The following is an 18,758-nucleotide window of genomic DNA, read 5'->3' as shown; positions in this document are numbered from 1 at the left end:
CGGGTCAACAATTTGTCACCTTTAGGCAAGAGGCGGGATTACGGCATGTTTAGCCCATCCCAGTTCCCCAACTCATGCAGTTTTGCATCTATTTGAAGCGGAAGGGCTTGTCAGTTCGCTCTATAAGGGGCAGGCTGTCTTCCCTGGCCTACGCGGTGAAAGTGGATGGGCATGAGGACAGGATGAGCAATTTCCGTGTCAAAAAGATGTTGGATGGGTGGTCTCGCGAAGCAGGACAACCTCGGGATGACAGGGAGCCGTTGACTCCGTCGGTGTTGAGGGGTCTGCGGGCGTTGTGGCCCGGCCTTTGTGCTGATGAGTACGAGGCTGTTCTATTTCATTCTGCTTCGTTAATAGCATTTTTTGGAGCTCTGCGTATTAGCAAGCTCGTTCCTGCTTCGCGGAGTGACACTTCAAACAGGGCTATAAGATTTACTGACATCAAGGTCCGAGAGGCTAGTTTGGCCATTACTATTCGGCAGTCAAAGACTGATCAAGGGGGTAAGGGTTCAGTAATAGAATTGGGCTGTTGTTCTGCAGCTGAATTATGCCCGGTGGTGGCATTACGCCATTACCTGAGTCTCAGGGGGTCGAGGGACGGTACATTATTTCAGCATAGGGATGGGTCCTATCTCACAAAATTTCAATTTTGGACACTGACGCGGAGAGCACTTAATCAATTGGGGCTAGGAGGGTTCCGTTTTGGGACCCATTCATTTAGAATTGGAGCTGCTTCCACGGCTGCTACCATGGGGTATTCTGGAAAAGACATACAAGGCATTGGACGATGGAGAGTGGAACACTTTGTAAAATAGGTTTTTTTCAGGGGCTGTGGGCCGGCAGACACGGAGGAGAGTCACTACCTGCAGCCACAGTATGATTTTTTGGGCCGCTCATCAGGCCAAGAGGACGACGTTTGGTTCTCAGTTGGGGCTGAGTGAGTTGGCGTTGGTTGAATGGTGGGGAAGGAGGGGCATGCATTCACCCAGGTTACTCCCCCTATTGTTTGAGGAACAGCGTGGGCCGCCTCCTGATATTTTACTGGTGCACCTGGGTGGCAATGATCTTGGCCTGATGAAAGGCAGGGCCCTGGTTATCCAGGCCACAGAAGACCTGAAACTGATACGGGCAAGATGGCCCAGGGTGCAAGTAATTTGGTCGGCAATTTTGCCACGGCTTGTACGGTGCAACTTGGGGGATCCCAGATGCATCGACCGGGCTCTCGCAAGGTTAACAGACAGATCCGGAAAGTTATGGAAGGTGGTCTGGGTCAATATTTACCACACCCTGGAATAGTGGTCGGAAAGACTGACCTCTATAGGGAGGATGGTATTCACTTGTCAAACAAGGGCAATAAGTTATTTTTGGAGGACATTTGGCAAGGGATCAGGGCTGCCTTGGGGGGGCGCATCAGCCAAACAGAGGCTTGACATCGCGAGTGGCAGAATAGTGCAGGGATAAGGAAGCGGGAAATGGTGAGCACCTTAAGCCGTTCCTTGTTTTGGGAACTGGGGGGTCTTCAGGAACGGCCTGCGGGTTATTAAGGCCCAGGGCGGTGAATGATGATTCTCTCTGGGAACCTCTTGGGTAAGCTCCTCTCTGCAAGCTGTATGGTTTCAGGGGTAGGCGCTCCTGGGAGGCTACCAGTGGCTTGTCTGCTGGCCGCAAGCCAGATTAATGGCTCAAGACCGGGGTTCGTGGCTCGCCCACATACTAGACAAGGAGGCTGGTCATCCTGACACCTGCCTTGTCTGTTCCGCTACTTAGAAAATGCTCCCTTGCCATTTTTTGGTTAATAAACTGTTATATAGTTAATAAAGTGGCCCTTGTTTGTTCCAAACTGTTGTCCGTCTCGTTATTCCGACTGGGGGGGCAAAGAGAAGACAGCAATTCCACAGATTCCCTCTCCCACTGCAGGCCACTGAGTCTCTTGAAATTTTATTCTTGGGGGGGGGTCTGTGGACCCACACGGACAGCATAGGGGCAAAGCTGTGGTCTTCAGAGGGAGAAAGAATTGTGGAAATTGACATCCTGTCTAAAGAACATGTAAGTCTTTGGAGTATATTGTTTGATACAGGCCTATATTTCTTTAGTGTTGTATCTGGCATTATCTGAACAAAATGTCATTTGTTTTCTGAACATGATGGTTGCTGAAAGCCTGGAGATGTACTGTAGTGTGGTCCAATTACAGAGTGCTTCAATCCACTGGAAGGTTTCTGAGAATAGGATTTTAGTCATGGAGCACGCCTGTCTCACCTTCCTCAATCAGCTGCAGACCAAAATGCCCTCTGAGAAGCTGGTCCTAGGGGAGAGGGAGCCCAAGGGAACAGCATGATGGCAAAGTTGGAAGTCTGCTATAGGAAGGAGAATAGTTAAAAAAAAAATCTCCTTTGCACATGTGAACATTTTCCAGCACCATTGCCTTTATTTGATGCCTAGGGTTATAGTTCACAAGACATTTGCTTGAACTATATTAGGAAATGTTAGAAATCAGTTTCCTTTTCTCATTTTTCAGGAAATCTTCCAACCTGATTTTAAAAGTCTAGTACAACTTCTAAGCCCTAAATTGGCCACATGACTTTGGAAGAGTCATGGTTCATGTAATCCTCTACCTTACCTTAACTTTAAAACAAACTAACAGTTACCCCAATTGCTGGGGTATAGCATTTCAGATTGCTAAATATCTGAATGCTCCCTGATATAAATTGTATATTAAAAACAAGTACATATTTTATGTCATACAATAGTCAGATGTTTAATATCTTGTCTATACTCTGAAATAGTATAGCCAATAGGTATGTGGGACGTCTTTCTACATTCTTCTGATTTTAGATGGTGATCACAGGTCAACTGTGGGAAGATCTAGAGGAGTTAGCTGTGTTAGTCTGTTGCAGAAAAATAGTAAAAAGCCCAGTAGCACCTTTAAGACGAACAAACTTTATGTATTTATTTATTGTAGCATAAGCTTTTGAGAAACACAGGTTTCTTCATCAGATGTGGGAAGATCTGTAATTCACTCTCAGTTTCTGTTGCTGGCTGTGCTAAGATTAATTTCCTGCTCTACTCTGAGACATGGTATTATTTATCCTTATGCCAACCCAATCAGATATGACACCAGTTCTGCTTTTAGACTGAGGAACTGAAGCTGAGGGCCACTTTTTTTGACCTAGGCAACCCACTAAGCACATGGTTACATAGAAACCAGGTTTCCTAGGTCCATACTGACTCTGGGCTGGGGCTGTGCAACCTGATTCTCTGGATTTCTGTATCTTCCTTGGAACTGAGGTTCAGTTTATTCAATAGAACTTGAGTGTCTATAGGATTCCAGTCTTAGTATTTCCATGTCTCTGTGACTGCAGAAATGAGATCTTATTAAATAACTTTACATTGTTAACTCCTGCCATTGTCAGAGATGCAAAATCCAGGTGGCCAGTAGCCACTGATGCTTACAAAATTGAACTTTGCCACTGGAATGCTGGAGAGGGCAGCAAGCAGGTTACTCCTCCTTCCTTGAGTGTTGTTACATGTGGGAACTGGCTGCCTCCTCTTTTCCCTTCCTTCCTAAAATCAGTAACTGGAACAGCCCAGCTGTTACATGTGGGAACTGGCTCTTTTCCCTTCGTTCCTAAAATCAGTAACTGGAACAGCCCAAAGATGAAGATTTTCAGGAACCATTACACGCTGGTACTTCTCAATTTCCTCTAGGCAGTTTTGGAAGAAGTGGTTGAGTTGGAAAAGATATGCACCCACCAGCAAAAATAGGATCTCTCCACAAGCTGGTGCTCTCAAGTCTGTCCTTCCTTTGAAACCCAGAAAGCTCCCAGAGGAATATTTTCCCCTTTAGGCCTGACCCAATAAGAAGAGAATCCTTGTAATGACTATTTCAGAGAACAGCTGCATATTAGGATATGTTTGCTCTGCGTTCTTTCTTCTCTTCTGCCAATTATCAGCATAACAGGAGAAAGTAGGGAGTAACTGTCCTCTCATATATCTCCTAACCACATAGTCCCTCATGTCACGCAGACAACATTCGTCTGTATTAAACAGTAATCAGCAAACAAGTGTTTTGTTTTAAGGACCTGTGCTTGGCATTTGTGTTAATAGTATTTAACAGCTGCCATACTGAAGGTAGCATTAAATAAAGCATAATTATGTTCAAAACAATCAAACTTTTAACTTCAGTTTATGACAAGTGAAAAGAACACAAATAATACAGTGTGTGTGTGTATTATGATGCTGATTTTTTAAAATGAATGTAGGTCTTGATTTTTCCCTCCCTGAATTATTTAAAAATATGGAATATAACTATTCTGCTGTGGTGCTTTATTGTACAGAATATACTTAAAGTTCTTTTCTCTCTGTGAGATGCAAAGCAAATAATTCGGGCACACAAATACTCCAGGTACACAAATACTGTAAAGCATTCTAAAGCAATAATATACAAAGCTCTCAGATGTGTAATAAAAAGAAGTTAGAACCTCTTTATAGAAATAGGCCACATTTTTGAGACAATCTGGTAGGTAATGGCCACAGAACAAAGCTATATTATTAGTGTACTCTAGTAAATGTTCATTGGGGAAATGCACAATATAGTTCCCCGAACAGTATTTAAAATGAATGTTGATTACTCTAGTACAGCAAATGTTTGGTGAGCTCATGGTTATGTATATGTATGGTATGCATAATATCACATATGTGTGATAGGAATATGCAGCCATTTTAAAATAATTGAAAAATCAATAAAACTCTGTTTTCATTTGTTTTCAAACAAACATTCATGGGAATTAACATAAATGAACAAATCCCATTTCTTTCATTTTCACTTGTTACAATGTAAAATAAAATTTTGGTTGTAACTTTGTTTTTTTTTCTATCCAATTTGGAAGAATTCTGTCCAAATTGGATGAAATGTCATAATTCTATCCCTGACTGAAGGGATCCTGCTTGCTAACTTTCAGACAGATAGGAGAAAAAATACTAGTGTTGTAGGGATTAGGGAAATACCACAATATCTTTATTTTCCTTACAATTTGTATGAAATTAACAGTACCCCTTGTCCAAAGGAGAAACTCTGCCAAATTTTAGAGGGATTGAATAAAGTGTCCCATTTTTATTGCCAATTAAAATGAAGACTGCTGAATAAAAATAAGGGGTGCTTTAGCAACTAGAAAACTTGCTATCCAATTATCATGAAATGTGGGGAGACATCTGTATTCACCTTGGGGATTTTTACACAAACAGGAAGTTTTCAATCAGCAATCAAATACATTGGGAACCATTCATTTAATTTAATGATCAAATTAATCAGGAAGCATTCAAAGCAAACAGGAAGCATTCAATCAACCATGAACAGTTTTAATAAGTCTTTTATCTATGTAATGTGAGGTTAGAGGATGGGGGAGGGGAGAGAGGGGGGAACTTATAAGAAGAATTTAATGAATTATCTCTTCTATGTTTCCTATTGCCTATAGAACAGAGACTATTTTAGATGTGTCTCTGAAATTTGGCAGGTATAAGCTCTTGGATGAAGGGTAAAGTCCCTTAAAGTGTCACCAAAATAGAATGGAAAACAAGATAAGCAATGCTGGTTCACCCTGATTATGCCCACTGTTAAGTGGCAGAATATGTAGCAGTATTCAAAAGCAAATTTTCCTGAAAATGTCACTCTAATTAGGTTTTGTCTCTCTCAGAGTTACAATTATAAATCTATTTCCCATTGAATAAAATAGAAAACTAAAGTGGATTAATACAAGAATGAATGAAGCAAAACCAAATGATTCAATAGAAACAAAAACAAGGTAGAAATTCATACATCTGTAATGAGATCTGCACTGAAGATTCTTAATACATACACTGGCCTAATAATCCATTTTATGTATTTAGGACCTGGTGCATACTAGATGTAGATCTTACCACTTTTTCAGCAACCTTAATGATTGTGGCTTTGAACCAACTTCAAAACATGGTAGCCAATAGAATCCAGCAATGTGGTTCTTGGATGGTCCTGCTCCACAGAGGATCCTACCTTGTAACTGGATATGACTGGTAATCATCCACCTTTGATCGGGGGGTTACAAGGAAGCATGCCCTGACATCTTTTTAGAATGTTTTTTTATTTCTGTGAGAATCTAGGCTTGATGGTTGCCCGAAGTAAATGAAAATATGCTGGTGTGTAATAACAGGCCAATCAAAGTGAACCAACATCGTTTGTCTTGATCATAATCTATGATTCATAAAAACGCTCATATAAAGTTGCTTTTGAGATCAGTGGTATCACTCTGATTTCAAATGAATGTGAGGTCATCTGGCCTACAGCGTTTTTATTCACATAATGGGATTGATCAGTTACATATATGGATTAAGCTCTGGCTGGGCCTTGCAATCCGAAATTCTGTTAAAAGAATTCTCCTACATAGTAGGGCTTCACACTGATCCTGCCATACTTGTTGGTATTCAGAGTTCTGTGTGATTTCCTGGGAGTGATTGAACTTGAGCAACCAGTAATGTCACAATTTCTTGTAATAAATATCTTAGGGTTTTTTTGGTACGACTGTCACCGCCAAATGTAGTTCTTATCCAGGTATTCCAAACGTATCTCCAAGACAATGAGTAGAAACAAGAGCTTGTAAGGCTGGACTATACATGGATCTCCTCCACTGAAAAAACTCATTCTAGCTCAAGATGGTGAATGAAGAGAAATGGTGGAAATGGCTGGCCATGTAAGGCTCAAGATGGTAAATGAAGAGAAATGGTGGAAATGGCTGGCCTATGCACTAAGTAGGTCTGAACAGCTGAAAAAAGGCAGAGAAGGAAATGCCAGAATTAGAATGAAACTGACCTATGCATACATTCTCATCGTCCAGCTCTGCAGAAGCATTTCTGAAGTAGCCCAGCCTGCACAACTCACAGTGCTGCCCTCTAGTCTTGTGTTTACAGCTCACACAAACGACTGTACTGAGCAGTTCGATGTAAGTGCATCGGTTGGAGTGGCGGAAGCATTCACAGTCTTGCAAGGAAGAACAGAAATGTACACAAAGGGTATTCTGTAGCAGAGTTACAGCAATTCACATGCTTGTGTGTGGTTTTTGTTTTTTGTTTTGTTTTAAATGAAGCATGAATAGATTATGAATGAGTAGCAGCACAAAATGTTCATTAATTTTACGTAGCATACACGGACAACAACAGATGTCAGACTGTTATGAAGGTGGCATCTCTTTTCAGGCAGGTTAGACTGATCAGACAAATAGCATTGAGCGTAAGTCTAATGCAAGTGAAGCATTTGCAGCTGTAAACCTTTCATGGGCTTCATGAGATTAGTTAAAGAATGCTTACTGGAAGCTATCTAGTGTATTTAAGTGTGTGTGGGAGTTCTCCTTTCAAAACACATCCAGGTGATTTTGAACTAGGGAGTTTCTTACGACACATGTTGCATCCTAAACTTCCATGGCAGTATAACATGTATGATAAGCATGGTGTGACCACTAAGCATGTGAAGGGCTTTTATTTCCACCTTCATGTCCAGTGCCTCCCATCACATAATCACACTGGCTGTTCTCACACAACACAAATGCCTATAACATGTAAGAATGGGTGGAACTAAGGGCCAAAGTACATTATACAATTTTTAACAAGTTGGGATGACTTGCTTTCCCTGCAGACTGGCTTTTTAAAAGCATGCAGGGCCCAATTCTGCTTGGGACTGTGGTATGGGGAAAAGACTGCTTTCCCTGGTCAAAATGTCCCCAGGGGGAGTTACTAGCTTCATTTTGGAGCTGCATATGCATGGAATACTGCATGGCAGCTCCAAAGTGGGGCAAATCCTTACAACTCCTTCTTAGTGGCCATCTTTTAATTGAGATGAAGAGCCTCAATCAGTAGACTTACTGGCCTGCTTATAAATGATCTACCACATTGTGGCACTTTTCACATTCTAAACTGGATGTTATTCATTGTTGACCTGATTTCGAGTAAAGCGATACAGGGACAGGAGTTTCATACAGCAAATTTCCTTCCATTAATGAGCCGTCCATGAAGTGCTATGGTAATTTCAATCAATGTCGCTTTCCCCCCTGCCCCCTTTCACTGCACAATCTTCCTTGGACTTAAAAAAATGTTCTAAGGTGAGCAGTATAGCACTAAACCGCTATAGCACTTCAGTGCTATAGCGGCACTATTGAGATGCACTGACCTGGTAGAAAAGGGCAGGAAAAAAAACGGCACTGTAGGAAGCTCTATGGACATTTTAAACAGCATACCACAATGATTCAGAAGCACAACAAAAGGTCTGAAAACATACAAAAGCAGTTTCCCTCAAAAGTGGCTCAACCACGCATTGCTAACCCAACACAAGTGGGTTTGTATGAACAGGTAAATAAATTCTGCTAGCAGCCAATTACTAAAACGGGCCTCTCTGAAATGACAGAAAAAATCCATTAGCAACCAGTTACTAAAGCGGAATACAAAAGCAGTTTGTAAAGGGTCTGTTTATAATCTTAGCTGTAGAAGAACTAGATTTTAGTCCAGTAGCACCTTAGTATAATCTTTTGAATGTCAAAGTTTTCTTTGTCAGATATCACAGACTGAAAATTCTTATGAAGTGTCTGAAGTGCCCCACCAAAGTCCTCAAACCATATGCTTATTGCTGGGTCAACAGCCATTTGAACTGACTGTGAATGGCCGTATTAAATGTTCTTGAAAGGAGTCCATCAACAGCAGTTGTTCTCAGATTGGCCTCATGGCACACGTGCACAAGTGAGAAACCAAAACCATACTAGCCAGGGGCTTTCTGAAAGTTCAAGCTGTTTTGGTCAGTTATTACATTTCTTAGTAGAAGCTTCAGGAAGAAGAGTTCAAGTTCTCCTACCACCTTCAATATATGGTTTTGATCAGTTTAGAGTGTTTATTTTCAGTACTATCTGCCCTGTTAGCTATTTAGCGCTCTGTCAACTGTCCACTGCTTCCTGGATCATGAATTAATGTAAGTAATGCTGGAGAAGATGGAAGAGTTTGTAGTGACAAACTCATATTTGCCTTTGAAAAGTGTAAGTGCACACATTAACACCTTGGTTTAGCAGAAAAACACATGACTTCAGCTATAAAACATACTGCTAATTAATGGCCATGATCTTTAAAGTGATAGAACCATTCAGCAAATTATCACATTTCTTCTTGTCAACAGGACCTGTCCTGTTAGTAACTCTGGCTTGACAAATCCACAACTTAATACAGTGTTTGACATGAAGAAGAAGAGATTGGATTTATACCCCACCCTTCACTTGGGAGTCTCAGAGCGGCTTACAAACTCCTTTCCCTTCCCCTCCCCACAACAGACACCCTGTGAGGTGGGTGGGGCTGAGAGAACTCTGACACAAACTGCTCTTTTTCAAGGACAGCTGTGCCAGAGCTTGTGACTGACCCAAGGTCACATCAGCAGGTGCAAGTGGAGGAGTGGGGAATCAAACCCGGTTCTCCCAGATTAGAGCCCGCACACTTAACCACTACACCAAACTGGCTCATGATGAAAGAAGTGCAATTGGCCTGATGTATGGTCTGGCAAAACCAGTTTGCTTCATCCATTTGGGATTGTATTTAGGAAAGCTGATTAAAATGAATGGGCACAATTCATATGTAAGATTCCATCTGGATGAGACAGGCAAGATTCACTAGCAGAAATGTCTGCAAGTTGGCCTCAGCATACGTTTTTTATCACATCTGAAGGTAACTACCTCTCTCATAAGTAAAACTGATAATGCAACCATATTAGGGAAGCCAATCTGCAACACTGACACTGGACATGGGCCTGATATAGCCATAACAAATAACACCTTCTACCTGCTTCCTTTGCTATTCTCCCTCACTTCCTGAGCAAAATTCCCATTGTACAGCACAACAGGCAAGGATGGCAAATAAAAGCATCAGAGAAGGAGTTGCTAGGAAGAAGGAACAGTGGTTGACTAAGCTCATAATGCAGAACTGCATCAGAACACCAAAACAGCATAGCTTCCCTTCAGCACATTGCTTTTGAGGAAATATCAAGAGACTTTATGAAAAGACACAGAAGTGTGAAGGTGCACCAATGGAGTACATAGACTGGTGAGCGACAGGCAACCTTTTGGGTCTAAGTTCCAATCTCCCTGCAACATCTATCTATGAAGCATGGGCATGTAAGGCAGAGATGTTCTGCTGGGCCTTTGGTTGAGGACAGCGACGGGGGCGTCCCTTGGCACTCTCAGACAAGTCCCCATTACGGGCACTCTTGCAGACCCTTGGCACTCTCAGACAAGTCCCCATTCCTCATAACTCCTCCCCCTAGGGAGGCTGGGGAGTTGGAATCCTTTCCGCTATCTTATATATGCTGCGTTTTTGCCATCTCATATATGCTGTTTTTATGTATTGGTATTTATTGGGCTGTTTTAACTTAAGTTTTAATTTGAGATTTGTGTATTATTTTGTTGCAAGCTGCCCTGAGCTCTACTTGTAGGGAAGGGCGGCCTAAATATAAATAGGTGTGTTTGCAGAGAGCAGCTTCTCTTGGTCAGTTGTACTGACTTGGTGCCAAATTAGATGTTTCAGCAGCCCCCGACATTTCTACTTACAGAGCATGATTCTGCCACCCTCTTCCTCATTTTGTACTTCTACCAGAGGGGGGAGGGGAAAATTAGGCTCCCTGAGTGGAAATCATTGCATCTGAAGAAATATTAGACTGGATACAACCCACTAGGAGCATGCTGAACCCCAGTGGCACTGCCAGTCATTTCAGGGTTGCCTTTGTCCCTTGGGCAGAAAATCGAAGCTAAGGCAAAGGAGAGTAAAGCTGGTAAAGACTGAAAGTTATAAATCGCTGGTTTAGATAACAATGAAAGGTTTGGTGCTTTCCTCTTTACATATTACAAAGTATGCAGGTTGGGTCTAGGGATCCCCATCTTGCGTATTGAGCAAATACGAGTTGTGGATTCTCCTCAAGTCCCACGTGGGTGATGTCTGATTCAGATCCTGCACTAGAAATGAGGACATCCCACAATTCATGTCTGACTGTAACACAGGATGGGGCCTCAAGCTGTGTATTCTGCAATACATTGCTGCTTGGAGAGATGAGAACTAAATTTCCTCTGGCTAAGAGTAAATACCTGAGATGTAAGTTGGTCTGGATTGCACCCTGATCACTCTAGTAACATCTATTAGGGGAAATCTCCAGGTAAGGTATTTGATGTGGTATCCTCCCACACCATTGTCAAGCTGGTATAGAAAAGAGACACATCACAATTCCCCTGCCTGGGAACCCATTGCCTGACTCACATGGTTCATCTGCAGACAGAATTGGTTAGCCACAGAACTTCCATCATTTTTAGGATAGTAAAGATAGTAAATTGGATGCCCTATCCAAAATGGAACCTTGCAGGTCTATTTATACCTTAATGTCCTCAGCTCTGAAGGTGGGGACACAGAAAGCAGGCTTGAGAGGCAGAACTTAACTGGTTGCTCATTTCGCCCATATTTATTTAATTATTTATTTATTTAAAATATTTATATGCCTGCCTTTCTCTTGAGAATCTCAGGACCCATGCCAATAGGATATGCATTTTGCTACAATAGTACCACTTCCTACCATGCTGGCACCATTAGATACTGAACACATATTGAATCCTATTTGCCAAACTCTAAAGCCATTTTGCAAATAATATTCTTTGCTTTGCCAACTAGCAACAATCTGTTTCTTAATGGCAAATCAAAAGGTAATTAAAAATGTTCTTTAAAAAAGAGAGAAAAATCTTAGCACACTGCTATGAACCTCTAAAACAACATAATAAAGAGAAGCATTAAAAATCACCAACCTCATGCAACTAGACAACCTCTGCTACCATAAATTGTCAATAGTGTTGAGAATGCCAATATCAAACACTTTTAAGTTTCATTGATTTCAATAGGAGAGATTTAAACACAAGTTTTACTTTTCTGCTGAAATCATTGGGATGTAAAAGTGCTTAACTTAAGGCTAGAATGTGCCTTTGGATTCAAATAACATATCCTGAAATTGTCCAGTTCTGTTTGGATGTTGATTGAGCCCTCAGTGACAAGGGACAGGAAGTATGAGACGTAATTGTGTTGAATAATAAATAATAATAAAAGACTGCTAATTTCTATAACCTGGACACAATTACACTGCTGAAACAAAATCACACACTGGAACTAAAACAAGAAAACACACCAAGATGACTAGGAAAATGGTACATTTAAACTAAGAACTGGAAATACTGAGCTCCTCCCACATAACCTGGAGAAATTATAAAGAAACTTAGTGTTAGAGCTTTATGGGCCACCCAGGGTTTGTTCATTTTGGGGGGTGTTGGGACCTAAACCACCCTCTGCACTAGGACAATAGTAGCTATGAGTTCTTTGCTCCTGAACAGAATGGATAAGTCAATCAGGGTTTTGTAGGGAGGCCTGCAAAAAGTGATGTTGCTGTAAAGCCCAAGAACTACCCCCTAGAGCTTCATCAGAGTTAGTCTCCATGGTAGTGTTGTCCAGCTCCTGCAGGAGGAAGGGAGATACAAGTGTTGAAGGAACTGCATTGTGGGCTCCTTCCATGTGACCTATCACTTCTGTCATTACAAGATCAGTATAGGAAAAGAGTAATGGCACCAGCAGTGGTGGAGGAATGGCAGAGGGTCGCCTAGGGAATTACTGGAGTTACCATGTTGTCATCTCCTGGGACATGTTTTACCAGCAAAACTGTGTCTCAAAAAATCCAGGACTTTAAAATAAATCTAATCAGGAACAGGAAGCCACTTTGACATAACAGGAATAAACACTATGAGACAGAATTATGGAGCCTATCTGCTGTGCTTCAGCAGTTCTAGCAGCAAGATAGCATTGAACTTGAAACAGAGTACATTCTATTCACCCCCAAGGAAACGCAATGAACCAGGACATATTCTGGAACATACTTACACAGACCAACATCACTGTTTGTATAGACAAATGTAAACACATACTTTATTTTCACTCCTTACATATATGGAGAATTTTTATATATCTATGACTCTATGGTTCATTAGCCTTTTGCATTATTTTACAGCACTGCTACAGAGGATTTGGATTACATCCCTTGGAATATTCCTGTTTCTCTTTTGATATTCTGTAGCTGTAATTTCCACAAATGCACCAGCTCCTCTTATTCAGGTCCTACTCAGCAGCTAAAATGGAAGCCTATGATTGAGCTTGGAAGTGGTAGGTTCTACTGTCTTAAAACAACTTTCCCAGTCTATATGCAGTAAAATTATTCTGCAGTGACAGAAAAGTACCTTTAAACCATTGCCATACCATTCCCCTTTTTCCACTCATTTAAGGTGTAAACTGGGAAACATTTTTGATTTTCATTACAATTTCTAAATTCTAAGATCTTTGTAAACTAATTGTAAACTATTGATCTTTTTGATGTTGTTGTTGTTAGCCTGCGAGCCACGACAACACTCATTCAATGAGTTATGATACACTAACAATAGCATTTTTTTTGGGGGGGGGGAACCCCAAAGCCCAACCTTTTATATTATATCCTTAAACAGATAAAATGATACAGAGAAAAATGGCAAAACATTTCCAGTCTTTGACTGACAGTTGCCCAGCTGGGGTTATCTGTCTGGGAACGGCCATGGCTTTTGTGCTTAAAAATGTCAATATAATATCAGTATTTTGATAAAATAATGGAATTCATATGGAATTCATACAATCTCTTGGGATACTGAAGTTGAGAGTTTCCACCAAAATTTTGCCTAAAGTAAAAAATCCAAGGTGATTATGGAGGTTCCTTCAGAGGCAAGCATCTGAAGAATTACAAGAGAAACTAAGGATCCCGCCGCGCCGTGTCAACGTTGGCGCGGCTTTTATGGAGGTTGCTTCAAAGCGCCTTTTCTCCTGCGTGTGGCAGGGGCCTAAGAGAGTTCTTATTGGTAACATTTAAAGTATGGGAGTTGTTACTTGAGCTCCACTGAAACGAAGGGAACTGTGCAAAACCTCCCAGTTATTTCAGCAGGTCTTGTGCAGTGTTCCCTCTAAGCTGAGTTAGTGTGAGCTAGCTCACAGTTTTTTTAACCTCCAGCTCACACATTTTTTTCTTAGCTCAGGAAGGATGGCTCCAGAGCAAACTAATTGATGCAGTAGCCAAATTGCTCACTCACAACTTTAATGTCAGTAGCTCACAAAGTAAAATTTTTGCTCACAAGCCTCCACAGCTTACAGGGAGCATTGAACTTGTGGATGGATTGTGTGCCATTTCACAAATAAAGTGTGGTCAAGATATAGAAATGTAAAAGAATGATATATGTGAGGTGTAGCTTTCAAAGATGATACTTTTGAAACTGGATATTTGGTCCTCAAGACATTTGTGAACCTGTCCTTAGCAGACCAAAATTTATTTCCCCAGCTACGATAGCAAATTAATAACACATGTATCAATTTATCAAACATTCATTTTTACACCATTAGAATGTTTTTAACATTTGATGACATAAATAACATGGAGGCTGCTGTCTTATGTGAAAACAGATATAGCTACGAATCACATGTTTTTAGCAGGAGCAATACTTAAATCTTCCATTTGTTTTTATTAGTGCATCCTCCACTAATGGAATGATACTAGGTACACCACCACAGATATTCCAGATTCATACAGTGCAGTCTTTTTCACAACACAAAACAAATGCTAGGAAATCACTGTATGAATGCAAGAATTCCTACCTCTCTTGTGATTTGCAACTTGAATAGAAGAAACAGTAGACAAAGCTAACTTTGGACCAACTGGATAGGTTTAAAAAAATGAAAAAGGAAATTAGAAAACTTCAGATAGGAAGAAATCATTTGATAAAAAAATAGGATAACGTTGCTTATTTTTAAAAAAAATCTGCCTGCATAAATCTCCAGGAATGAATATCTTTGAGCACAAGCCAATAAGCACTGTTCAGGAACCAATCCTTTTATTTTCAATATATTTTTTTGTGAGCAGTGGTGGGCAAATGCATCCTTGGAACGCTGTTGGCTGTTCTTAAAGGAAAAGACAAGGTTGATGATGGCAATAGAGTAGGAACTCTCTTTAGTTCCCTTCCAATATTTCCTTTGGTGGTGTGGAAGCCAATGCAAAATGATTATTCCCTATGCTGCTCATTAATGTTGGAAGGAGTCCATACTGTGGCTTCTTTCCACGACAGTGTTGTCCCAATTTCCAGAAAGGAATAATGGCATAAGGAGTCAGAGTATTCTCCAACATTACTTTGGACTTCTGACAAAATTGCTGCAGTGGCTTCCTTACCATAAAGGTAAGATCAGATGGGAGTCTTAATACTGAAAATGGCGGATGAAAGAATCTACAAAATAGGAACATTGACTCAAGTTGGAATGTGTGTGTATATAAAATAAAGAAATATCTAGAGATCCTACTTTTCCTGTTGGCTGTGAAGTATGAGAGAGACTGCATGTCTTATTTTAAAAATGGTGAACAGAATAGTTATGACTAATTAATTAAAATATGGAATATATATACTTCTGTTTGGAAAAATCCATACTTCAGAAACTTAACTCCTACACCAGTTAGGTGTCTTGATCCACAAAAGCTTATTTGCATACAAAAACAGGTGTTTACATGTGAATTCCCTTTAATCACAAGACCACCAGCTTTAGCAATACAGTATGTATGTGAGATGTTCGTGCATCACATGCAAACTGGCTAAGATAGGAACAGTGCTGTTTGCTCTGATGGCATAAATCTTGCAGTGGCAGTAAAAGAGACAACAAATTTAGTCTGGGCATCCCTTACGCAAACTATGATCAGTGTTATCAGTTTTGACAGTGCTGGTTACACTGGGTGGGGGCTGAGTGGGGGCTCCGTGGTTCCTGTACTGCGGTACTTCTACTGCTGTATTAGGAAGCCCCTTTATTAAATTACTATTATGGCAATATTTGGGTTTATTTGTTTTTTGCTTGGACTTTTCTAGTTGACCTTAGCAACTGACTGTATTTTGTTGCTTCCACTGGGCACCTATGTTACAACTTATTTGCAGTTCCATTTGTTCAACAAGGGAAAGCAATTGAAATGCTAAATGTATCTTGATTCACTCATTATCACCAATATTCAATTGATTGTAAAATGCATAATAAATAATTTTCTCTGGAATTCAGGGCCAATCTTCATGGAGAGCTGTTGAGCAGAGACCTGCTATTTTACATATCTTCAAGGGCCATATGAAAACTTGTAAAATATAATATGGATACCATGATTAAGGCAGTTCTAGCTGTTAGTAATGTATGTATCTAGGGCAGTCTCAATTTCATCCTTGCGATCAAGGGCTAAGACTGCAGTCCTTCCATTCCACCTCTTCAACAAATTGTTAATACGTTTAGTTTAGCTTAGAAACTATTTCCTGGATGCTCTTTTGCTCATTTCCTCCTGCATCTGTATTCATTAGAGTTTAAAAGGAATATCCTGTATATAATGATAGCAAGCTGTAAACCAATATTATATTTTATGGGAGGGGAAACAAGGTAAGTTCACATGAAATAATGAGCAGGTTTACATCTGACTGAACCAATTTGTGGTACAAAGTCACTGTAGGAACGTAAAGTAAAAAATGCCAGCATTTTTGCTATATCGTTCATTGCCTGTCTTTGTTTAAAAAACCCCATTCCATTCCTTTCTGGAATAATCATCATGCCACAGTCTTGTCAGTAAATTTTTGTGTGTGAATGTCATTGGAATTCAGATGTGGAACTGGTGCACTAGGGATTTCAGACAGAGAGATTGCTGTCAGTGCTAGTGGAAATGTAACGCTTTAAGCTTGAAAAAAAGAATATGGGAAACATCCTACAAAGTGACCTGACCTCCTGAAAAAGGAAGCAGAGAAGAGAAAAGCTCTGCTTTTTGAAAATGCTGCATTGTTCAAAGAAATTCCCTGAGAATATGGTTCTGCTTCCAACACCGTAAGTCCTTCTGTTTCAGTGCAGCCTTGGTGCTGAATACCAACTGAAAATAACATTCATTTCAATTAGAAAAACAAAGCAGAAGAGAAAGACATTAAGAAATGATTTGATGGAGACAAAGGAAATCCCTGGCACTCAGAGAAGTCTCAAAACTTATTTATAAAGCAAACTCCGATGCCTATACAATTCCAGTCTTCTCCAGGGACTCATATTCAATTTAAGTAATAAAAGTGCTTATAGCTTTGGTGAGTAAGATTTCCACATGTTATATAAAGCCTTTTCATGTAAGATTCATTTGTATGATAATAATTCTCAGTAGGTTGTTTGGACAGTATATCTTGTTCTTAGCCCCAAGTGAGAGAAAGAAAGAGGAAAAAAGGCATTTTGCCATCATCTGAAGATTGAATGAAAGCAGTTAAAGTTATTTTAGACTAGCAGGAATTTTACAGAATCCTACCTTGATTTGGGTTAGAAACCCCAAGGGAAGATATATTCGGCAATATCCTATCAAACTTTGGAGGATCTGCATGTATCAGGAGAAATTAGGATTTGTTATTTACATCTGTGATAATATTTTTTTGTTTGTTTCTAAACAGATGTGTATGGAGAAAGACAAAAAGCACAAACATCCATTACTGGACTTTCTCTATGACACACTTGGACAATACATCACTGCCACATTGAACAAGAACAAGCAATTGATGATTCCCAAAACATTGAATGGACATTTACATACTGTATGTATATGTAACACTTTGTCTTTTGTATAATTTAACAGTAATAATTGTTATGCTGAAATATGAATAAGAGGGGCTGATTATTTGGAATTTTCTCATTCACGACAGAGTAATCTGTAATTGTATACCTCTTCACAAGAGATGCCATTGAGGGAGGGAAGAGGGTGAGGAGGTTACTCTTCCCATCTTTCAGATCACATGTAATAATTCTACCAGGTCACCTGTATCTCTAACAAACCCACTGCCAATAGTTTGAACCAAATAGATATATGTACCAGGCATGCATGCCTGTCAAGGCAAGCACTGACAATTGGAAAAGTCCTGTTTCTTTCACTTGAAAAAAAATGACTTTCACCTTTGTTAATAATACACATTATAACAAGGTATAAAAGAGAAAATATATAATATTTTTTAAATGCATTACTTTTTCCAATTTAAATTTGAAATATATCCAAGAGCTCTGAAAAATATTGTGAATGTTGCTTCTTACAAATCTATTTGTCTCTCCTCTGTTAAACTGTGCGGCTTTTTTGAGCCGCACCAAAAGAGACACACGGCGGTGGGATCAGATAGATCCCCCGAGCCACCGCGCAGTTGCTCCCCGGCACGATCAGATGCCGGGGGGAAGCCACGGAATGGAGAGCGAGGCAGCTGGCTGCGCATGTGTGTGCATGCGCAGTTTGGCCAGGAGCCTCAAATGCTGCGGGAGACGGGCGCCCCGGCGATCCCACGGCCACCGTTGCTGCCGAGTTTCAGGTAGGTAGTACTCTTTTCTAGGTTTTTTTTGGATGCACAGTTTTGCCCGGAAAGGACGGATCAGGGACGGGTGCGCTACGCTTCCCAGATGTTGCGGTGTGATTGCGCCCATTTGATGCACCCCCGATCCGTCCCTCTTGCAGGGCAAAACCTCCCGTGTGACCGGGGCCAATGCCTCCCAAAGCATCTGTGCTTTTCTACATAATATGCACAATCCAAAATGCCATGGAACTCTGCTGAAGACACAGTTACACACAAACTTGTGATCATGTGTAGCTGTGGACCCGCACACTCATTCCT

The 18,758-nt window shown here is 40.6% G+C and overlaps 1 protein-coding gene across 1 annotated transcript in view; it reads right to left on the bottom strand.

The window, feature by feature from the left end:
• The window catches only part of NTNG1 (netrin G1), a 211,848-nt gene that overhangs the window by 61,240 nt on the left and 131,850 nt on the right, over positions 1-18,758 (bottom strand). Inside the window, exons 4-6 of the mRNA XM_015422564.1 lie at positions 17,423-17,469; positions 14,734-14,793; positions 6,839-7,006 (exon numbers count right to left, since the gene is read on the bottom strand). Of these exons, the coding sequence (XP_015278050.1) occupies positions 6,839-7,006; positions 14,734-14,793; positions 17,423-17,469 (275 nt within the window). The remainder of the gene's footprint in view (positions 1-6,838; positions 7,007-14,733; positions 14,794-17,422; positions 17,470-18,758) is intronic.

The sequence above is a fragment of the Gekko japonicus genome, unplaced genomic scaffold (assembly GCF_001447785.1).
Source record: "Gekko japonicus isolate JY-2015 unplaced genomic scaffold, Gekko_japonicus_V1.1 scaffold1485, whole genome shotgun sequence".
NCBI classification, from domain to species: Eukaryota; Metazoa; Chordata; class Lepidosauria; order Squamata; family Gekkonidae; genus Gekko; species Gekko japonicus.
This window is presented reverse-complemented; position numbering and strand designations above follow the sequence as displayed.